The following is a 25514-nucleotide window of genomic DNA, read 5'->3' as shown; positions in this document are numbered from 1 at the left end:
CTCTATTTCTCAGCGTTATGTGTTCTTTGGTCTTCTACTCATCCTTTGGCCTTGAGGATCCCATGTAAGGGCTTGCGTTGTGACGCAGTTGGCTGGTTTATTCAATGTGTGTCCTATCCACTTCCAGCGCTTCTTATTCTACTGAGAGCCCTCTGGGGCTACTGCCAGTCTAAAGCCCGGATAAAGGAGGAGGGTTGGGCATGGAGTTAGCAACCCTATCTCGTAGAAAACTAACTCGCTAAAAGAACGCTAACCACAAAGAAATAATTCAAACCATTTAAACTCTGCCCCGGGAGTTAGAAGGTCTTGATTTAGAAGAATTGTGACACCTCATGTTTAAAACCGAGTTCCTACGGTAATCACGAGGCTGATTCCCCTTCTGACAACCAGAGCAACCATTAACTTCGGTACATGGAATACCCCTTTTTTAAATAATCACTCTTTGGTTATACACACAAATTATTATTATTATTTTTATTAGGCGACCAATGCAAACTGTAATGATTAAACAAGGAGTTATTTTATGGGTAATAAATTTATTAGAAAATATGCATAATCTATCTGATTACACATTGGAATATGCAGTTGCACTTTGTATGAATTTATGTTTAAGAAGTTCTGGTAAGTTAAATTCTATTTGAAATTATCTATATTCAATTATATTTAATAAAACTATTCACAATTAGATAACTAGGGATAGTGTTGTAAGTGAGGACAATCGAATGTATTTGAACACACCAATCATTCTTTGTTCTTGTTCTCTTTAATGCGATCGTCTTAACCTTCTACCGTCAGAAATTTCACTATCGATTGATGATGTATATCGATATCAGTAATATACAGCACACTCGTCCTCCTTGTAAAACAGTTGTCCTTGCGTTGGTTCTGCTCGTTGAGTCACTTTCTTCTTTTCTGCAGTCTGTGCCACGCTCTTCGTCGAGTCTGCGACGCTTTGACCTTCATAGCGCTGTCGACGCGCCGTGCCATCAACGTCCGATGTCCACCCGGCACCCAGGACGTTCAACGCCTGCGCTCCAGCGACCTACTGAGTCACCTGAATACAGACAATACCCGCTGTAACTGACGCCGCTCCTCCAGAACAATCCACTCCAATACTAGATTATTGTACATTATAGTATTGCGTCAAATATATCATGTACAAAAAGTTATACTGAACATATCATGAAGACTTTGAATACATTGATCTTGTGAAGATCTAAGAATATTACGCAAAATTGATTTCAAACCTCACAGTTAATGCACAGAATCCGAATATGTATAGTAGATCATTTTATCTACCTACTGTTAACGAACAAAGATCTATTTTTACATTGTAAAATCGTGAAATTACTTACGCCAGTCACCCCTGGTGGAGGAGCATAAGCCACCCACACGAATCTTCCATCTAACTCATTCCTGAACTGCTTCTAATCACCGACTTAATGTGTTCCTTGGTCTTTCTCTTTTCTGTTTTTCTTCAAGATTCCGAGTTAGCGCTTGCCTCGTTATTCAGTCTGATGATATATGCGCAATCCACCCCCAACACTGTCTCCTAATTTCTTATTCTGTTGGAAGTTGGTTTGCTCTCTCCCATATCGGACTGTTGCTGATGGTATTCGGTTAACGGGTGTTGAGTGTTTTCGCAAACGACTGTTTACAAATACTTGTAATTTTTGATGATTGTAGTAGTTCTCCAAGTTTCAGCTTTATACAATAGAGCAAACTGTCTTGATATTCGTATTGAATATTCTGATTTTCATGTTGATTGACAGTTGTTTTAAGTTCCACCTGTTCTTCAATTGTGGGAATGCTGACGTTGCTTTGAAAATCCTTATCTTCACACTTGAATCGGATCCTTCTAGTTCATCGATGATACTTCCAATTTATTTGAAAGATTCCATATCTTCCAGAGCTTCTTCATCAAGTGTGATTGAGTTGATGTTCTTCGTATTGTATTTGAGGATATTGCTTTTTTCTTTATATATGTTGAGGTCTACATCTGTAGAGGTTGCTGTGACACTAGCTGTTTTGACCTGCATATGTTGGTATGCATGTAATAGAAGGGCTAAATCATATGTAAAATTCAAATCACCGAGCTGTATCCAAGCTGTCCATATGTATAACTTTAAATGCATCGTAGTTATTTTTCAACTTTCTAGGTAAACGATGCTGCATACCAATCACAGGACGTTTACTTAATGTTCTAATGGATCTGTTAAGTATTGACAATATTGATATAGTGCCATATATCAACGGTGCATTATATTCTATCTTAGCATTATCAGAGATAAGAAAAACAGCTGAGAAAATGGTAAGTTTAGTACTTCTTATTATTTTTCTTTCTCTTAACTATTATTATGTGTCATAGTTAAATATGGATTAAATTAATGTTAGATGGTTGGAAGTAGTCAGGAAGTCATCTATGCAATCTTGAAGAATTTGATGTTTATTATGGTATTTATCTTAGCACCACTAAACTTTTGGAATGAAAACTGATCTAAGTTATTTTTCGTGGTTAATATCACTTTAATCTTTTCAATTTTGTCGAGTTTTACTTCACCATAATTTATTTATAGTGTAATGTATGCTACTTATGTTAACAGACATAAGTAGTATGTAGCATTGATTGAAAGTAGAATGCCTGCCAGTAGAAGACTGAATTGAAGAGATTTATTTACTTATATATTTAAACACGTAAATATTGGTACAAGGAGGCAACAAATAGATATGCGTCACATAATTCATTCGATTTGTGTGAGGGCTAATATACTGCCTGGGTGACCATACCGAAACAGGTAGTTTTCTTAGGGATCCACACCCGGAGCCTTCAACCTAAAGGTGTGATCCATAAGGCAGTGGAGCAACGTCAAGAGATGCAGTCCCATGGTAGCTGGTGACCAACAATTGTTTCATACGCCATTTATTCTTTCAGGATACTGGAGACCATGTGCACCATTTGTTTGAAATGAGGGTTTTCCAACTCCCCTACGTGGACTCTCCGTGTCCACAAACCCGGTCAAAGCGCCGTACATTCGTGTTTCGTCCTCTCAATTTTTTATAGAACACCCGTGGCTCGAGAAGGCAGTGAGTAGGACTACCCTGGAAGTTGTTGTATGCACGTGGTTATATGAGAGCATTTGGAGAGGGAGAGCTGATTCTCCTCACTTTCTGCCGTACCAGGACATTTGAGGGCAATTGAAGAAAACAGAAAGGGGAACTAAGAGAAATTGAAATAACAGAATTGAAATAATCATGAAGCAAACAAAAGGACAACTGATGGAAGATGTACAGATAATGTATTGAATATATGATATTCACTGTCATTTAACGTCAAAAAAATTAAGTGACTCCCCCCCCCTAATGAAACACATCATTTTAACAAATTATGCTATTTTTGATTAACTAACAGACTTCAGTCAACTCTTAGAACGTAAATACAACGGTAAATGCACTTCAGTAGTGGACTTTATTCAACAATGTTCATGAATTGCTTTTTAGAAGGTTCTCGTTTGTTTTGTCGTTTTTTCATCATAACAATCGTTATGTAATAAGTTGGAACACAATAGAACATTGTATATTGGTATTGCTTATTCAATAGATTATATGTTGTATATTTATTGAAATAGTCAAAGCCATAATGATCTCTTGCTAATTTGTTAATCACAGATAAACAAATTTCTTATAGTGGAATTCATAAATCAATTGAAGCTAGACCACCATGGAAAACCTGGAAGCATTAAACGGCCGTTTCGTCCCAGTATGGGACTCCTCAGCAATACGCATCCACGATCTTGTCTCACGAGATTTAAACCCAAGACCTATTCAGAATTTGAAAGCCTAATGCAACAAAATTTAAACTGAATTCTACATTTGAAATTAGTAGAATATTATAGAACGATAAAGTTATTTTACAAAACCAGTGTATGGGCATCTCATTCATAAGGCTGGTTAGTCAAAGATGTGAATTCCTCTGTATCATCAGGCTGGTGATGGGTATGTGTGTGTGGGGGGGGTGTACAAAGATCAGAATTTCAAAGACAATGCCAGATTCCTCAAAATTGTAGCTACGAAAAAAGTTCATAATTTCCTATTGATAAACTCTAACTATTAAATAAAAAGTTGGATTATGATACCAAATCACTTAAATTAATGATCTCACATTGATATTTGAGATGATGGAGAAGATTTGTAGCTTAGATGGATGATTTTGATGGAGTTTTGTTCTCTGAGCAATACATTTCGAACAATCTGTTCATGCATTATATACTTCTTAAGAACGTTTATATATAGAAATAAAAGGTCAAGTAGACTAAAAATGGAAAGTAAGAGGAGACAATGATTATGAAGAAATTAATGTGAATTCCCATTAACAGTCGTCTATGTTCTGTTCGGCTAAACGGCTCCGTAAGAACTTGGAAAGATGGGGACACACATCGTTGCCTTTTTATCGTTTCTGCCTACTCTCCCACTGACTGCAGCTCGCATGAAGGAAAAGATGCATTTTACAGTGAGGTTAGATGCAAGGTATTAAGGAATGATGATAAATCACTTGATGAGGTTGTGAATCTTCATCGACTGAGATGGTTGGGCCACGTTGTGTGTATGCTTGAACACTGATTACCACAACGCACAATGCTAACGGGTGTTGGGGATGGTTGGAAGAAAGTTAGGGGCGGCAAAACTAAAACGTGTCATCAGTCCTTGAAGTCACTAACTTCTGGTCTGAGCCATGTTGATAGATGTAGACTACTTGGTTGAGGTCATCTTGGATATTTTAAGTTACGATATATTCGCGTATAATTTAAATGTATCTTCATACTAAATTATGCTTGATTTGTTCTTTAATCATCATGGGAACATCTGGACAGAATGGAATCGAATACGAGTATTGTTGAATTTCGTCACGTCCAATTTCATTCCAATATGCCTAAATTAAATATAAAAGCAAAGCAATTATTGAACTATACAATACTATGATTAGTGGAATGAAAAGTGAGTTAGAACCTCACAAATATATGTATGGATCTAAGATGTTACATAGTATTGCAGAAGTAATCAGTTATGAGACGGGAATTCTAAGATTGTAGAGTGAAGCCTAAAAAAGTTGCGTTGACTTTTATTCGCCCGACGAATAAATTCGTAAAGCATATGTGTTGAAAACATATTGGACTGACGTGAAAGAATTGATTGTCTTGTAATCGAGTAGTAATTAGACAGTATGTATGCTAATATATGCATAATGCTTACTAGATTTCGTTGACTATCGTAATCAGTGATTGGAGACTCTTGATGACATGACTCAGAATCGATCACAATGGCGTAGGCGGTGTATACACTCTCTGTCTTCCCCTAAATTCTGAGATTAAAGTTACTTTATACCTTTGTTTCTAATTCTTTCTTCCTGTACTATGTCCTTATACCACCATTGACTTAACCACTCCTATGAATTTGGTGTTCATGTTGTTGTGCTAATGAGTGAGGTGTGTCAACTTGGGCCGATGCATATATGTGCCTGATCCTATGTTGTAGCTGACTGACTGACTGAAGATGAAAACAAATTGTTTTTGAATACACAAAAATGGGGTTTGAATTTTCGTATGGCTAAAGCTTCAATGGGCCCTTTAAAACTTTTGTACAACAACGCAAAAGCTGAGTTAAGATCAATCTTATGACCTGTTTAAATTTTATGTTTAGTAATAGAGGATGATGGATGTTTATCACTTACACTTATTGGATCATTTGATTCTATTTATTTCTGCAACCATTCAGGTACATGTTCACATTACTGTAATTTTGAGGTCACAATTTCTGCTCCCTATATATGTGTGACTACATACTTTATTTATTTATTTATTTTAACACATAGATATTGGTACAAGGGAGCACCAAATACATATGCGCCACACAAATCTCATTCCATATGTGTGAGGGCTGTGATACTGCCCGGCTGCACAAACCGAAGCAGGTGGTTTTCTTAGGGGGGCATGCCTGAAGATTTCGACCTGAAGGTCTAACCCACAAGGCAGTGGAGCATCGTATGGAGATGCAGTCCCATGGTAGCCGGTGACCAACGATTGGTTCATACGCCATTTGTTCCTTTAGGATACTGGAGCCCATGTGCACTATTGATTTGGAATCCGGTTAAGGCGCCGAATACTCGCTTTTTGTCCTCTCATTTTCGTTAACAACACCCCCGCCACGAGAAGGCAGTGAGTAGGACTTCCCTGGCAGAGGCTATATACGCGTGGCCATGTGAGAACATTTCGAGTGGGGGAGCGGACTCTCCACACTCTCGGTCATACCAGGGCATTCGGGGTCAATCTTTTTCATCTTTTTTAAGTTTTTGATGAAAAATGAACCTTGTTATTTCCTTAATAATCACCTTTACTGTGCAATACGTTCTGTTAATGACTGGTTTAAGTCTCTGTTTCAATAAACGGTTATATAAGTCACCTCTAAATAGCAAGATGATGTAGATAGGCTTTTTTTCTCTCTACCAAGGCTACAATTAGTCTCACTGTACTCATTGATAACTATGCATAACTATGTTGTATTGTGTTAATATATATCACATAATTCTAATAATCTTCATCTTCTTATTACTCATTCATTGTATAAAGTAGTAATGAATAAAATTTATTCTCTTTCATGGTAACATACAATGCACACGCCAATTTTTTTTTATTTTTTTTTCAAAAAAAAAGAAAGAATTAGTTGCCATGTCTACATGTATATATAATAAACACAACCATCAGTTTACTGTAAGTTCATATATGGATAATCATTTAAAGAAAAAAAATGGCATAAAATGTTAATCAATAACTTCAGTCTAACTACTACTACTACTACTACTACTACTACTACTACTACTACTACTACTACTACTACTACTACTAATCACACTACAACTACTACTACTACTATTACTACCCACACTACTACTCACACTACTACTACTACTACTACTACTACTACTAGTAGTAGTAGTAGTAGTAGTAGTAGTAGTAGTAATAGTAGTCTCCCCCCTCTCTCTCTCTCAAAGTATGTATTTCATGTAAGTGTATCGGTACATACCTGAGTATAGTTAAGTATTGTATTAGTATGACTTATATTGTAATTCAGTAGTATAATGCATGATATTGTTCTAATTGAAGTTTACTGGTTAATAAATAACATAATACTATAATGAACTAACTCTATGATCATTATAAATTCGATATTCTTTTAGAAGAAAAGCAATAAATGTAGATAAGTATGCATAATTAACTAACATTACAAGATTCAGTTCATTTTGAGTATTACTGATATTGAATGATGTCACTATATACTATATGAACTGATCTAATAGGTTATGTTAAATTTGATACTATCATTTGTAATAATGTTATGTTAATGACGATTTGATAGACTTTAATGGCGATTATGAATCAATGGTATCATTTTTGTAGCTCTTCTAGAGTTATTGTCGATTCTAAGTTTGGATAAAGGAGGAAGGTTTGGCATGGAGGTTAGCGATCCTATCTCGTAGAAAACTAATTCTCTATAAAAGAAAACGCTAACCAGAAAAAACAATAATTCAAAACATTTCAACTGTGCCCTGGGAATTAGAAAGTCTTGATTTAGAAGAGTTATGATGCCTTATGGTGAAAGTCAATTCTCTTCGGAAGTCACAAGGTTGATCATTCTTGTCAATATGAATGAAATGAATAGACTAAATGTATGATCTAAGTATCTTTATTAATATGGTAAATATAATTTGTGACTCAGAAGAGGTTTTTGATTGCCCCCAAATGCCCTAATATGGCCGAGAGTGGGGTGGGGCCGCTCTCCCTCTTGAAATACTCTCACACGGCCATGCGTATACAGACACTTACAGCAAAGTCCTACTCACTACCTTCTCGTGGCATTACTGCTGTTTACAAAAATGAGAGGACAATAAGCGAATGTCCAGCGGTTTAACCGGATCCCAAACCTATGGTGCAAATGGGCTCCAGTATCCTGAAGGAACAAATGGCGTATGAACCAATCGTTGGTCACCGACTACCATGGGCATGCATCTCCTTACGATGCTCCACTGCCTTGTGGGAGGTCAAAGGCTCGGGGTGTGACCCCCTAAGAAGACCACCTGCTTCGATCTGGGCACCCGGGCAGTATCACAGCCCTCACACATATCGAATGAGATTTGTGTGGCGCACGTATATTTGGTGCCCCCCTTGTATCAAATTCTATGTGTTCAAATAATAATAATAATAATTAATGTTCCATATACTTTGAAATGGATTATTTTATTAGAAAATATTCATTATCTCTTCAGACAATATAATCCAAACCATATTATGATGGAATAATAGTTTGTTATCAGTTTCTAGGTAACTATCGACTGTCAACTTAGACTATATTAATTAGTTCAGGTTTATGGGATCAGTAATTTCTCTACAACTGTACTTGTTAACCAACAGTTTCTTCTTTTCAATGATTTACGTTAGTTCCTGTAGATGATATCGGTTCTAGTTTATCTGAGATCATGATACATATATGTGTAAATGAGAAACGTAATGTATTACAAATGATGGTTCAATGAATGTAATCTATTTATCTTCTTGTAAGGATACACCTTTAAGAAATCCTTAACTTTGTGGATATTATAGTAATTTAATAGTTGAGTTCATGAATCAATTAAAGCTAGACCACCATGGAAAACTTGGGAACACTGGACGGCTATTTCCTCCCAGTATGGGACTCCTCAACAGTGCTCATTCACGATTCTGTCTTGCGAGATTCGGACCCAGGACCTATCGATCTCGCGAGAGAATGCTTAATCTCTAGACCACCAAGCCGGTTAGCCGGCATCCAACGGTGTTAATATCTAAATTAAACTAATTCACGAAATTCAACGACACACCCATCATTGTCTTCAATGAGGTACTGTCTTACAACAGACCTGGTTGAACTCCACTGGTCACTGCTCCTCATTAGAAATGCAGGAAATACCTTTTAGAGACTGTCACTAGTGAACATATGATGATTATAATCAGAGAGGGGTTTTATGTATATTATAATAATTTAGTAATTGAATTCATAAGTCAATTAAAGCTAGATCACAAGGCGGTATCATGGATGAGCATTGGTAAGGAGTCCCATACTAAGATGAAACAACCGTCCAGTTCTTCCAGGTATTCCTTAGTGGTTTATCCTCAACTGACTCACTAAATAATTATGATTGAAATGTAATTATCTTATTGAAATTTCTTAAAAATTAATATACACTTAATAAATGTTTGAATGCAAAAACTATTGAATAACTAAATCATATGACACGTCTATGTATATAAAGCGAGAGAGAGAGAGAGGTAGAGAGATGTAACCATAGTAACACATATTACCGCATATATTCTCTGAAAGAAATAGATTTCACAAATACGGGTGCCAGTATTTTTCTTATTTCAACTAAACCATTTCTTATGATTAGCTTCCTTTTGTTTTGATACTCTTTTATTTGATATAAACATTTGAGAAAACCAACACAAACGTAAACTGCATTATGATGAACGTATATTACTTATGTTCGGAAAACAGTAGTGAATTCAACAAGCATTTTTGACCTGTTTTTGTTAGATCCCGATGAACATAATGAATGGTAACTTTTGGGATCTATTGATGGACCAATACTAAACGTATATTTTTATCGTATAATTGTGAAATAACTAAACTGTTCATATTCATGTTCCTCTTATCATAAGCTTTATTTTGACCTATGAACTATTATTATACGTTTTACCATTCTTGAATTATGCCCTGTCTATTAGTCACTACCTCCCTCATTCACAGCCACATTTGGCTAAATGTTGTACAAACGTTGTTTCCTGTTTTATGGTACGTTGCGGTCTGTTTGATTGGTATATAAACTCAGTATGTTTGAAATATAAGGATTCATATTGCAGAGGGTGAGATTGGCGCTCGGGGTTTAGCTGGCTGAGTTAGACGGGAAGCAAGACCAATCAGGACTCTAGGCTGCTCATACAAGTTTATGCGTCTTTGATCCGATCGATAATTCACTGCTTCTGGTTGTCGGCTTCAGGCATAACCGTTTTTTTTCTTTTTTTCTTCTTTCTATAGAATCTTAGGCATCTTTTAAAAAATTTTATTAAACCAAATCAACCAGAAATGAATCGTCAATTTGAATTTATTTTACAAAGATTAAATTCGTGTAAGTTAAAGAAAATGTAAATTGTTTATTTGAAGAATACTTCATTAATTACATCTGTGCCCCTCACCTCTCCCTCCTCGTAGAGGAGTCTGTAGCTTTTCAAGAGTTACTGTCGATTCAAAACTCGAGTAAGGGAGGAGGGTTAGATATGGGTACAGTAACCTCATCCTGTAGAAAAAAAAACCTTAGTAATGATAAAACACTAACTGTAATAAATATTTTGGTTTAGGGAATATGAGTTTCATATTAGAATAATTATTTCCTGTAAAGATATCAAGTCTTGTTCAGCTCAAGTGATCAGATTAAAAAAAAAACAGAAGTATATTAGAACCCACTCATTCATTAAATAAATGACAAAATGAGCACTGAAAAAAAGCCTAAACTATAATCATTCATTAAGCAAAGATGGATAGTGGCTAGCAGGGAAATCCAGAATGTGCGTTTCGTCCTATTCGGGACTCATCAGTTGGATGTACACTTGCATCGCAGAGTTGATGTTCACTCTGGGACTTCATTCAGTTCTAATTGAATAAACAGTTGAAAACTTTGAAATGTAGAAATTCATTACAATTTATTCAAAGTGTGGATAGAATTATTGAACCAACACATGATGATCAGTCAGTGAAGCAGTTATAAACGTCATACTTGCTTAATTACTTACTTATGCCTATTACTCCCAAAGGAGCATAGGCCACCGATCAGCATTCTGCAACCCACTCTATCCTAGGTCTTCCTTTCTAGTTCTATCCAATTTCTGTTCATTCTTCTTATGTCTGTCTCCATTTCTCGATGTAATGTGTTCATTGGTCTTCCTCTCCTTCTTTGACCTTGAGGATTCCATGTGGAACCTTGCCTTGTGACGTAGTTGGGTGCTTTCCTCAATGTGTGTCCTATACATTTCCAGCACTTTTTCCTGATTTCTTCCTCCATTGGAATCTGGTTTGTTCTATCCCACAGTAATAAACATCGTAGAACTGGGTATAAATGTTCAATGGTTCAAATAACAGTATTTAATATTCGTATTAATGAAAGGATAGTAAACTTGAATTAAAATCAAAGGAGCTGATATAGTAACAACATCAATGTAATCAGAAACTCTCAAACAGAAAATATAATTCAATAAGAATAAGGATACACTGAACTTGAGTTCATGTTATCAGTTGTTATATGAACATAGATTAGGTTCATAGCATAGACTTAAACCAAATCATAGTCTACACCTTTCATCACAAATGTTTAGTTAGTTAGTTAACCTTGATAAAGTTGGAGAAGGAGATTGGCTTTTCAGGAAAAGAGAACAGCTTCAGTAAAGATTTATGAAATTGTAGGACTCGAGAAAACAAAGCAAATGGATACATCAACAGTCGAATTCGATACAATTCTTGCTATCAAAAGATCTATCATTCTAGTTTTCATCAGAACTATTGGCCTTTCTAAGAGATAATCCTGTTAGGCATCAAAACGAATGATTTACTTCTCCAGTCGTGCCTAACACGTAAATCTTTACCATAAGCCTTTCAAACATTGCTTATTTATGACAGAGTAAGAAACTAAATCGATCTTCATCAGTTCCAACAGAGTGGGGTGAGCCCGATCATCTTATTACCCACGTCGATTTATAGGAATACTTTCCACTATCGTCGTGACATCTCGAATAGGTGTGAATCAAACTTTCCCTGGAAATGATAGTCTTGGCGTTGTGAACAGTAATAAACTAATTAGGAAAATAAACCAATCGATAAGAAAACGTGTTTCGAAAATCTCAAGAAGTTTAAGGAACCAAATAATTGATACATTAACATTGCCTTCTTCTTTGTATAGTCGGGATCTTAGTCGCATATTCTAATTTCACTAATAAGTGAGGGGTGAAATTTGGATATTTAAGATTTTTCAAGTCCCCATTTTCCCTTAAAAAGTTAACTCACCATGCAATTTGTTTTCTTTTCTCCCTATTTACTATATTTGTAGCTGAGCAATCACCTTTAGTAGACTCAGATGATGATATTGACGATGATGATGACGAGGTTAGTTAATATATTTGAAAACTATCCCAAATATTCTTGTCTAATCTATTGAGTTTGGAAGTTGAATGATTTGAAGTCTAAGCAGATATGAATTGGAATTCTATTAATAACTGACTGACATAAGATTTCATTCACAAAAGCTAAACTTCAATACCTTAGTATTTTATGAGTTTTGATTATCTCATTAGTAATAGAATGTATGTTCATGTTTAAAGATAATTATATGCAGCTTAAAATAAAGGATATTATGCTAAAACTCTTAGAACTTAAGACCCTAAGTTCACTCTCTTGTGAAATTATGAGCCTTACCTACCACTTCATAATAGTCCATAAATAAGACAAATTAACTGTTCAACGTTTCATACTCTTCAGTGACTCTGAAGTTGATGTTGATGTATGCCTGAACATGGATGACCACTACGCGCAATGCTGACTAGTGTTGGGGATGGTTGGAAGAAAGTTATGAGCAGCCAAACCAAAACGTGGCATCAGTGCTTGAAGTCACTAACTTCTAGTCTGAGCCATGTTGGTAGATGCAGACTACTTGGTTTGGGTCCGCGTGACTATCCTAACCAATGGTTGGAGACTCTTGGTGATATGGCTCAGAATCGATCGGTGTACATACTTTCTATCTTCTCTTAAACTAAGAAATTAAAATCGCTTCATATCTTTCTTTCTACGAACTAATTCTTTCTTCATGTAATATATCCTTATATGCAATCATTCCTTTATATATTACCACCATTGACTTAACCACTTCTATGAATCCGGTGTTCATCTTGCTGTGCTAATGCGGTATGGCGACTTAGAATGATGCATATATGTGCCTGATCCTATGTTGTAGCTGACTGACTGATTGTCTGATGTCCATTCATAGTGCGAACTATGAGATCTCAGAAGAAGTAGTGATACGTTAAACAATACAAATCATAAATAGTAAGAATCTTTGCTCATAATGCTTGTAAATTAAGGCAATATACACAGTATACACATATGTCAATAACAGACTGATCAATTTCAGTCTTAAATAACAATGGGAGGATGCAGGTGAACAACACCAAGTGAATTTAAAACTTCACCCCATTGCACATGCAAGTGGTCATCAGGACTCATTAGCTAGGTGGATAACGCGATGGTGTTTGAAGCGAACGATACTGGGTTCAAGTCTCAGAGTAGATATCAACTATGAGATATAAGTGCATCCAACTGACGAGTCCCAAATAGTACGAAACGCGCGTCCTGGATTCCACTGCTAGACACTATCCATCTTTGCTTAAAATAAAACACTGTTTCAAGGTTAAGAAAAATCGTTTTATGTGTTATACTACTGATCAGTAGGCAGCTTCATCTTGGAGTGAATACTGTAATCAGTTGTGTGTTTATTAGAGGTAAGCTATTTCGGTAGATTTTAATTGTTTTCAGCCTGATCTGTGATGGTCCTAAATATTGTTAAGGAAGATTACTCCAGCTCAATTTAAAAATTGGATACTCTGACTAATTACCTTTTGAGTGAGAGTAAGCAAATAGATTAACTTGCAATTTACTTGATAGTCAGCATGATTATTTTGTTTTAATGAATATCAGTCAGTCAGCTACAACGTAGGACCAAGTACATATATGCATCGGTTCAAGTATGTAATTACAGTAGATTGAACTCCATGTAATACTCACCGAAATTCTTGAAGATGATATAAATGTTCCCCATAAATACTTCCGATTTCGCCAGTCTACTTATCAGATATGAATTTCATTTGTTCATAATATCAGTGAAATGACTTGGAAGTCACTCTCGATTTTGTGTTCTTTATTTTTTGTTTATTTGAACACATAAATATTAGTTCAAAGCGGCACCGTATACATATGCGCCACACAAGTCACTTGATACATGTGGGGGCTGGGATACTGCCTGGGTGCACAAACTGAAGCAGGTGATTTTCATAGTGGACCACACCTGGAGCCTTCGACCTAAAGGTCTGATCCACATGGCAGCAGAGCAACGAAAGGAAATGCAGTCTTATGGTAGCTGGTGACCAACAATAAGTTTATACGCCATTTGTTCCTTCAGGATACTGGAGCCCATGTGCACGGTTGGTTTGGAATGAGGGTTTTCCAAATCCCCTAGGTGGACCCTCCGTGTCCACCAACCTGGTTAAAGCGTTGGACATTTGCTTTTCGTACTTTGAACAACAGTAGTGCCTTCAGAAGGTAGTGAGTAGGACTTCGCTGGCAGTGGCTGTATACGCGTGGTCATATGAGAGCATTTGGAGACAGGGAGCTGACTCTCTCCACCCACGGTCGTATCAGGGCATTTGGGGGCCAATTTTGTGTTTATTAAAGTATGACTTATTATGAGTGATGATCATTTGAAGAAAATAGGAGCTTCGGAGAATTTTCTCTACTCTGTATTACTTTGATTTTTTTCAGCAGTTGATTAATTTTCAGCAACTTTGAGATGATGTTTGTACATAGTTTTTCAATTTCACATATTTCACTTAGATCATACAAAATGACCATCGGAAAGCCTGAAAGATCGCTGAAGTTCGATGTTTTCTCTCATTTAAGTAATTGATAATCAATTTTTAAACCTAGTTTCCACTCCTATTACCTATTCAAGATTGTATCATGTACTATATGCTCATATAATCATGTACTTGAATGTTTATACTTTATTTAGGAGGATGCATCAGTATTAGAAGGTGACCTCGATCGGCAAGATTTACCTCCACCAGATCAAAATGATTTATTGATGTTAACTGGCTCACAGACTATTCATCATGATCCACATATATGGGTTGGTGAAGGTTTATTAAAGCATGATTATGCCATAGAAACAGTAATGAAAAATGATGCTAACAATTGTATTGATTGGTGTAAATCATCATGGAATAGAGACAATGATGTAAGATTGTCTAATAATAGTTTTCGAAATGATTTACCTCTTCAACGGCCTACAACACCTAGTCAACGTTCTGCTCGTAATTCAATATCTGAAAATCATCCGTCAATAGGCAATAGAAATCAATTGTATGTACCACTTTACAAGTATATATATGTGTATAAATAAATCTGGTGTAGTTCGGATTTTCTTAAAAATTAAAGTCGGATATGATGCAACAATAATCATGATTCTTTGAGATCAGGGATGAGTTTAGGTGATACTTCACATTTAAAACGGTTTCTCATTAAGTTCAACATTATTAGTCTGAAGGAAACAATTAACTGTAAAAAGGGTGAGCCAAAGGGGTTTCAGAAGATTGTAACACATAACGTTAGGTTTTTGTAAAAGTGGAGTAGAACAAAGACTTCTTTGTTTTGTGCTCAAATGACATAGTAAAACAAAGCCGAAACTTTGATGCTTGAATATATATTTAATTGAACTATCATATAAAAAACAATTTCAATTGTTGTAATCATCCCTTGAAAGTCTTGAACAATTCGTTACTTAAGAGATTCTTATCCATCTAACTACACTACACTAGTTTTGGTGTTTTTCCTCAAAAGAAGCATTTACTATTAATCTGATGTAGCTCGTTCATTTGATGTATGTGTTATAACTTGTGGCCTGTGTACCCTATTAATGTATACGTGATGATACCGCCAATTAGAGAGCAGTGAATTATCGATCGGATCTATGACGCGTAAAACCCGTACGAGCAGTCTAGAGTACTTATCGGTCCTGCTTCCTGCCTAACCCCGACCAGTTAAGTCCAGAACACCAATATCATCCTCTGCAACGTGAATAGTTTAGTTATTTAACCATTATACGACAAAAATATACGTATAATATTAGTCTATAAATGGATCCCAAAATTTATCATTCATTATGCTTATCGGGGCAATAACAGTATGTAAGACAGGTGGAGCTAGAGGGTAAAACACTTTACCCCACCTAAATTTTTTGTTAGTTAGCACTCGTCATCAAAGTTTGTCTGAAGTCCTGAGTGAACTAAAACAGACTCACCGTGTGATATTCGAAAGGGTGTTTATAATAATTAGAAGTATTCGAATATATGTGCTAACAAAGAATTGCTGAAATAGTGCACTTTAAGTCATGTAGAAGTAGATGAGCACAAATGGATGTGTTATATTTGGAATTCGCAATAAGCACTCAATCAAGTACATATCAATTATCAGTTAGTACAAGTTCCACAATGTTATCTGGTTTCATTATTAAAAGGTTTACCACGAAACCATTCAAGTGGTGATTGACTTTTCTTTTAACGTATAAAACACAAAGCTTTTATCATCAACACAGTTTGTTAGTGATTACAATGAAAGATTTTCTAAAAGTATATACAGTTGGCAAGTTTCTGCAATTTTCAATAACATTTCATTGTCTTTGTTATTAATGACTGGTATACTTCACAGCAATACTATCTGGTTTACATTGTCTGTCTAACGAGGCCTTTAAAAATAAAGTATACTTGTGGGTTAACATTATTCGGTCAGAGATTCCTTCAAAGAACCACTCGTGTGTGTTCAGATCAACCGGCGAAGAATCGTGATGTCAGATATAATGCACTAAGTAAGCATACAGTATCGATTGCTGAAGTAATCAGTCTTTGTTGATTGAGATGGATAGAACAAGTATGACATATGCCCAACTACGGTGAACCTCGACGCATGATGCTTACTGGTGTTGGAGTAAGTTGGAAAAAAAGCTAGAAGTAGTTAAATCATAACTTGCATCAGTACATAAAGTCAACTACAGATTATCTGATCCATTTAATTGATGAAGTCCATCTATAAGAGTTATGTGAGATAATCGAGATTACTAAAGAAAACTTCAAATGTTTCCTAAACAATTGTAGTTTCTGACAAATCAAATACACGAAGATTTATTCTAATTTACTACTTCTCTGTATTATCATAAAGTTGCTTAACGAGGGAGAAGTTAAACCCTACTTCATGTTCTGAATAATCTCATTGGATAGTTCATTCTTTTGTTGAACCAATCAATAAACGTTCATCATTCAAACTGTTAATTCTTGTAGTATTACTTACTTACTTACGCCTGTTACTCCTAATGGAGCATAGACCGCCGATCAGCATTCTTCAACCCATTCTGTCCTGGGCCTTCGTTTCTAGTTCCATCCAATTCTTCTTCATTCTTCTCATGTCTGTCTGTATCCTTTTCACGGCGTAATGTGTTCTTTGGTCTTCCTCTCCTTCTTTGACATTGAGGATTCCATGTGAGGCCTTGCCTTGTGACGCAGTTGGGTGCTTTCCTCAACGTGTGTCCTATCCACTTACAGCGCCTCTTCCTGAATTCTTCCTACGCTGGGATCTGGTTTGTCCTTTCTCACAGAAGGTTGTTGCTGATAGTGTCTGGCCAACGGATCCGAAGTATTTTGCGTGGGCGACTGTTAATAAACACCTGCATCTTCTGGATGATGGCTTTCATAGTTCTCTAATTTTCTGCCCCATACAGTAGAACTGTGTTGACATTTGTATTGAAAATTCTGACCTTCATGTTGGTTGACAGTTGTTTCAATTCTTGTAGTATAACGCTATCATATATGTATGCTTTTGTTTTGTTTTATTTCAAATACAATTCTAGTTTAATTAATCATGAATACGAAGAAAGTTGTCATCAAATTGATTTACGTGACAGTTTAGCAACAATTACACAAAGTTTTACTGATGGTAAGTTACATTAAAATAACTAAATGTATCATTTAACTATGGTTAAGATTTTCGACTTCCAGTCATTCAATCCCAAGTTCGAACCTCACCTTATTTACTTTCGTTTTAGCGATTGGGCGCTGTCATTAGTTATTACACTTAGAGTGAGTTTCATACTCAAGTACTAGATCAGCTAACTCTCAAAAAGTGCAATAGGTATGTTCAAATGATAATAAGAACTAAACATATTCACCAAAAATTACACATAAGAATTAGTCTTTCTAATAAATAATCTACACGACATTGTGTTGTTAAAAATGTATCATTTTCCGTTTGTTTAGATGAAAGAGTTAACAAAATGATGTCATTACTGACTTGCGAAATACTAGATACTGTCATGTTGTCTTATGTATGTAATTCACAGATTGGTTCATGGAGTATGGGTATTTTGATGGAGTTTTGTTATCTGAGCTGAATGGTTTCGTCGTGGGGCTTTCATCATCCTCCTGAACGACATCATCCGCTGTACAAACTTTAGTTAGAATTGAAGGGTTCGAATGTCTCTGCATATGGTTCACAGCTTGATCCTGTACACCTCGGTATTGATTTTATGAGCATGTATGTAGTAAAATCTTGTGAAAAATAATTTATAGTAATGTTGAGTTCTCCTAACTGAATTGTTTAATTGAAGCAGCACTACTCAAAGCATCCATTTGAGCTACAAATTTACTCCTCGCGGAGGAGCATAGGCTGCCGGACATCCAAATCTGTCCTGAGTAATCCTTTCCATTTCTTTCCAGTTCCTATTCATCCTTTTCATATCTGATTCCATTTTCTGACGTAGTACTCATTGGCCTTCCTCTTTTCTGTTTCTCTTCAGGATTCCAAGTTAGCGCTTGTCTCGTGTTGCAGTTTTGTGATTTCTTCAATGTATATCCTATCCACTTCCAATGTCTTTTCCTAATTTCCTTTTCAGCTGGAAGCTGGTTTATTCTCTCCTACAGTAGGCTATTGCTGATAGTATCCGTCCAATCGATATTGAGTATCTTGTGTGGACAGTTGTTTAGAAATACTTGTACATTTTCAATGATAGTTGTGATAGTTTTCCTAAATTCAGATCCGTACAGTAGAACTTTCTCGACGTTCGTATTGAAGATTCTGACATTGATATTGACTAAAAGACAGTTGTTTCGAATCAACTGCAGGAATGCAACCCTTGCATTGTCAATCCTTGACTTTACGTCCGCATCATATCTTCTATGTTCATCGATGACGCCTCCTAGGTACATGAAAGATTTCATATCTTCCAGAACTGCTCCATCAAGTGTGATTGAATTGATGTTCTTTGTGGATGTTGCGTTTTCCTTTGTATCTAATGAGACCTATTGAAGTCACTTTTATTCGATACTGTTGTATAGTAATCACATCACAATCATCTTTTCTTTTAAATATTTCTATAATTGTTATGATTATTTTCATTTAAACATAGAAATAACACCAAGATGTACAACACCTAATGACAAGTTCACATTATCTAACAAGGATACATTCAAAGAACTTTCAACGGATAAATCAAATGAAACAAATGTTAAAAAAATTTTTATTAATCGACAAGAAGGTCAAGGTATATTTCAAAGTCGACCAAAACTTTTACGTACACCAGATTCTTCACCGCCAGAAAATAAAAAGTTTACCAAATACAATAATAATACTACATATATGAATGATGTTGATGATGACGATGGTGATGATGATGATGATAACAGTTCAACTAATCTAAGAAAAGCAAGACAATCACCAGATTCCACTGTATCAAGTAGTACACATAATAAATCAATAATTGATAATAATCTACTATTCAATAATACTGAAATTGATTTACAATATTCTGATAATAAAAATAAACAAAAATGTAAGTTTTTTTCATTATTTTATAATTAGTCAGAATAATTTCTAACTAATTATAATGTAGTATGGCAATTCGAACTAATGTATGTATGTATGAAGTTCTACATTGTTACTGACTGACTGGTTGACTAAGTCAGGATAATTCATTTAATCATATAAAAGTATGTATGATCTATATTTTAGATGATGGTTGGAGGTAGTCAACAGGAAACTCTGGATCCAGGTTTTGTGCTACTTGGCACTCGTCAGCAAGGGAACTGGTGCTCCCTGACAAATTCGATCCTATGTCACCCAGCTATCCTTTTGACTACCTCCAACTACCATCTAATCTCAACATAGTACACGCAGTGTCGAGTGACCTAGACTAGTGGTCACATTGCAACTTGGTCGATAGCATTCGATTTGCAGTAAGATGGACTTGACACACATAACATTGATCATCACTCAGTGATCAATCAATTGTGAATCTATATTTTAGATTATTTATATATCATTCACTATGTTGAATAAGTTGATCTTTCAGTATGTACGTGAACATTTATCCGTATTATGATATATGTGTAGTCATTTAGTGATGACTGAATTCTGTCGGTCAAGTTGTAGTATAGTCGTTAACCTAAGTGATAAGTGTAATATTTATGTTGATGATACGGTAATGAAGTTAGTTGTTTGTTTGTCATTTATTTTAATAAATTAGAATTTGATAAAAATAAGTATCAATTCGGTGAGGCTATAATTTATGGATTACCTTTTGGTGACGCTGGATCGACCTTGAGAGTGTTCATCTAATAACTAGAACCGAATAAGGGTTACAGGCCAGTGTGAGGAATTAAAATTATGATTTACAATTGATGGTTAGGGTTAAGAAATAGATTTAGGGTTTTCATCACGAATTGATATCAGCAATAATGCTAAAACTTTATTTAGCCAAACACATACTTACTTCCTAACGCCTGTTACTTCCAATGGAGCATAGGCCGCCGATCAGCATTCTCCAACCCACTCTATCTTGGACCCTCCTTTCCAGTTCTATCCAATTTTCGCTCATTCTTCTCATTTCTGTCTGTTTCCATTTCTCGGCGTAATATGTCGTTTGGTCTTCCTCTCCGTCTTTGGCCTTGAGAATTTCAAGTGCGAGCTTCCCCTGTGACGCATTTGGGTGCTTTCCTCAATGTGTGTCTTATTCACTTTCAGCGCCTCCTCCAAATGGATGAGTGAATTCCGAGGCCAAAATCGGAGACCTGTTATCTCATACCTGATTGGTTCGTTCATAAATTATAGTCTCGCCAGATTTTGGAAAATAGATACAGCCTAATTAATTGATTACGCAATTAACAGATGGACAACTATCGTGAATCAAAGTTTGTGCAAATTGGCAAACATCAAGCAATCGGTAGATCGCTCTAAAACTAGGCTTCTTAATAGTTTACACTCATCTGAAAAGTGTTTTTTCAATCTTGGGACAACTGGTGCTTATTGTAAGATCACACTTGTCGCTTAGTATCACAGTCAAAAACTTTGCTAATCGCCTATTCCGTTATTAACTGATGTTTTGTCTAAATGAGATATTAACATTGAGTATTCATTTGATAGTAACAATAAGGATGTTTATCTAAATGTTAATGATGATTGAGTTCAATCGACCTAGTTACATTATGGTCAAAAGTTTGATCGATTGAAGACTGCATATTGGTTGTTATTACATCATTAAGGTAATCAACAGGAAATCAACACAAATAACCCTATCAAAGAAATGAGTTTGTTAATAATTTTGTCTAGTTTAGTATAGCAAAGATTTCTAAGCAAATATGTGAACTCATGAAGCTCATTTCATCCTATTTGGGACTCATCAGCTGGATGTACCTGCATCTCAGAGTTGATGTTCACTATGGGATGCAAGTACATCCAGCTGATGAGTCCCAAATAGGATGAAACGCGCGTGCTGGATTCCATTACTAACCACTGTCCATCTCAACTTATGAAGCCTGTAACCTAAGGTAATATCGAAGGCAGTGCGCAAAGAATGAACATATACCAACAAGAGACTGATGAACTGTAATCTTAATTGACAAACGGAAGATACAAGTAAATAACACTAAGTGAACATTTACCATTGCAGTCAGTCAGTCAGTAACAACGTAGAACTTCGTACGTACGTACATCAGTTCGAGTTGCCATATCACATTAGCACAGAGATACAATCATCGATTCAAATCCTAGTGGTACAGGTAGTAAGAGTATAAGTAGTAATCGAAAACATTAGGGTTTGAAGATGTTATTCAAGGAGTATAATACAGTAAAATTAATTTGGAAAGAGAGAAAATAAAGGGACATGAAGAATCCAGAAGATTAGAATTTGGGAGAACACAAAGAGTAGATGCACCTGCGCTATTGTAAACGATTTTGAGACATGTCATTCAGGGTCTCTGACCATCGGTTGCTATCATCTCGCGGTCCCCAACCAGGTAGTCTACACCTACCAACATGACTCAGTCCACTTGCTAGTGACTTCATGGATTTGTGCCATGTTTTTGGTCTGGCCGCCCCTAGTTTTCTTCCAATCTACTCCTATACCATTGAATATCGCACATCGAGGCAGTCGGTGGTTAGGCATACGTAACACGTGTCCCAGCCATCTCAACTGATGAAGTTTCACTACTACATCAATTGATTCGCCATTTTTACCTTCGCACTATTTTTTTTCTATTCAATATACCATATACAATACTATCTCCTTTTAATAATACTTGATTTATTTCTATAGTCAATAAGAATAGTTCAACGTTAAGTGGCAATTGATCGGATAGACCATGAACTAAACAACTTTTTGCATTTCATTCAATATTGAACAATCGTTATTGTTTATTATTAGTGGAAAGGACAACAGTTAGTTTGTTTGTGTTTTCTTCTCTTTTTTCTCAATACCAACTAATAGTTTTCAATATAATTTATCATTGGAATAATGAATAGAATAGTTGGATAGTTTTGTATGATTCTAGTTATTTGATTTCAATAAAAAGCATTTATGATTTTAATGTAAATATCATTTAGGTTTTTATTTTAATACATTTTCTTTCTGTTAAACTTCTCTGACAATATCGTATCAGAAGGGGTTTTGTGGATATATTATAGTAATTTCAGTATAATTGAGATCATGAGTCAATTGAAACTAGACAACCATAGAAAACGTGGAAGCAGTGAACGAACGTTTCGTCCGATTGTGGGACTCTTCAGTAGTGCGCATCCACGATCCCATCTCGCGAGATTCGAACCAAGGACCTATTAGTCTCACGCGCGAGCTCTTAGCCTCTAAACCACTGAGCCACTCGGCCGAAATCCAACGGTGCTAATGTCTAACTTCAATTAGTCCACGAAATTGCGCCACCGTCCACCATCGTCTTCAGTAAGTTGCTATCTCATAACAGACCCGGTTGAACTCCATTGGTCACTGCTTCTCACTAGAACTCCAGGAAATCCATCTCGAAGCCAGTCACTAGTGAGGTTAAGCGTTCTCATGCGAGGCCGACAGGTTCTGGGTTCGAATCTCGAGAGGTTGGGTCGTTGATGTGCACTGCTGAGAAATCCAACAACAGGACAGAACGGCCGTCTACTGCTTCCAGGTTTTCCATGGTGGTCGAGCTTCAATTGACTCATGACGTCAACCATTAAGATTAAAGTATATCGATCGAAATGAATGCATACTTTACCATTCTATACTGTAGAAAAACATGATTCTTTATATGATCATATGTTATAGTATTGTTTTTCAAGGATTGGTGGATCACCAACTAGTGAAATATCTCCAAATATTGGAGGAAACTAGTTGTCCTTTGTTTATGTGCCTAATATATATTATAGTCAATGTGTACAGACGCCTATTGATGTCACTATTTTGCACCAGTCTCGAAATATGCTTAATGAATATGCAAATGTGCAGTTTTGAAAAATATGTATTCCTGTGGTAACCTATGTATAGGTGTGCAACGGACAAGTGAGAAATACTGGTTTGTGATATAAAATCATAGTCAGACTTCACATTGTAGTGTCTATTATTATGTGAAGCCTACATGGGTTGTCCTAGCTTCAGGACGGACCAGTTTCTTCATTCACATATTAAGTCACGCTTGATCGAAACAAGTTGGCACACTTGTTTGCTCCGCTTCGCTGTCGCGCTTCTCATTCTTAATGTCTGTCGGAATAAACGAGTGTCTGAAATAAATTCATCCAACTCAATCCGTATTTGCTTTTTAATAACGCCGTTACACAAACGGGATTAGCCTAGGTAATATACGGAGTTAGACGGAAAATTCATGTTCTTAACATACTCATACGTTCATCCAAATCGGAGTCAGACCAAACATCATTCATGAAGTATTGAATATGTTATTTGGGACGTCTGTAGTGAATGACCATATACTATCCACTGTAGTGATTCATTCGGGAAGAGAATTAATTGCGACTGCATCCAAACCTTATAAGGTATTCATATCTGGAAAATTAGTAGTGATTATCGAAGTTAGGCAGTTTTTCTAGCAGAAAGTCAGAGCCTTTAGATCTTCAAGGTACCTCATCATCACACAAATTCTCTTTGTTTACACGTTAAGAAAACTAGTTATTCTTTTTCCTTCCCACATCATTTTGAGTTTGTTCTGAGCTTCAATCATCCCCATCTGACGATCGTTCGTCTTTTGTCATTACCACTACGTAATTCTAAATAACAACCCCTCCCCCCAGAATTTCCGTACTGGTCATATAAATATAGTGCGTTATCGACTAGCCGATAATCAACATAATCACTCCCCACACTTGTTATCTCATACGTCATTGAGGCGCAGAACATCAGATGACTGTAATAAATCCTTATTTATAAAATACACCATTCTATGCATAAACTTGGAAAACCTAAAATTACACTTTAAAGAATATGATTAGATAATTCCTGTTGTTTGGTTCAGAAACAGCACAAATCGTCCAGTAAGATAATGAGGATTATGTAATAGCACAAACCAATACATGGATTAGGAAAATGATTGCCTCATCAATCGTAATGTGGATTATCGCTAATAACACAGCTGTTCGCAGTAAATACAGAATAACGCCCACTTTCTACTTATAACGTTAAGACTATAGACGAAAATGTATTTATTCATTAACCAGTGATTAATACATCAAAAATAATATTGAAATATATTTATAGTTGAATTCATCAGTCAATTGAAGGCAAACCATTATGGAAAAACTGGACGGCGGTTTCGTCCTAGTATGGGAGACCTCGGCAGCGCGCACCCACGATCCCACCCCGCGATACTCGAATCCAGAACCTATCAGTCTCGCGCGCGAACGCTTAACCCCTAGACCACTGAGCTGGCATCCAACGGTGTTAATGCTGAAATAAATACCATTTCAGGAGTCTGGTCGATGGATAAATTTGGACACATTTAATGAACAGAAGTTGAATATGTTTATAGTCGAGAAAGTCAAGAGATGACACCCCTGAATCTAATAATTGTTTCCTAAACACCGAATTAACTATCCTTGTCAAGTTCTCATTCGCATTTGTAAATATTGGTATGAATATTCTTCATGCCCCTGCGAAAAAAAACTAGTCCGTTACCACTGTATCACTGAACAGCGATTGATACGAACTTTCGTAAGAAAGCTAGACTACAGATTTATATGTTCCAACCGATGATTTCGAAACTATGTCAAATGTACACTGAATTATATGATTTAGCCTTTGGGGCGGTGGT

The 25514-nt window shown here is 36.0% G+C and overlaps 1 protein-coding gene across 2 annotated transcripts in view; it reads left to right on the top strand.

Annotated features, from left to right (window-relative positions):
* Nucleotides 1-22848, top strand: part of ARMC9_1 (LisH domain-containing protein armc9) — a 39373-nt gene extending 16525 nt beyond the window's left edge. The window contains exons 8-15 of one of the 2 annotated variants that reach the window (XM_051214112.1): nt 482-621; nt 2160-2311; nt 10117-10207; nt 12176-12231; nt 14906-15255; nt 17792-17877; nt 19346-19768; nt 22529-22848. In XM_051214112.1, coding sequence (XP_051067239.1) covers nt 482-621; nt 2160-2311; nt 10117-10207; nt 12176-12231; nt 14906-15255; nt 17792-17877; nt 19346-19768; nt 22529-22563 — 1333 coding nt within the window. In that variant the 3' untranslated portion in view covers nt 22564-22848. The remainder of the gene's footprint in view (nt 1-481; nt 622-2159; nt 2312-10116; nt 10208-12175; nt 12232-14905; nt 15256-17791; nt 17878-19345; nt 19769-22528) is intronic. The other variant, XM_051214111.1, reaches the window with a different exon arrangement.
* The last annotated feature ends 2666 nt before the right edge of the window (nt 22849-25514 follow it).

This window comes from Schistosoma haematobium, chromosome 2 (genome assembly GCF_000699445.3).
Source record: "Schistosoma haematobium chromosome 2, whole genome shotgun sequence".
Taxonomy (NCBI): domain Eukaryota; kingdom Metazoa; phylum Platyhelminthes; class Trematoda; order Strigeidida; family Schistosomatidae; genus Schistosoma; species Schistosoma haematobium.
Note: the sequence above shows the minus strand (reverse complement) of the source record. Positions and strands in the feature narration are given on the sequence as shown.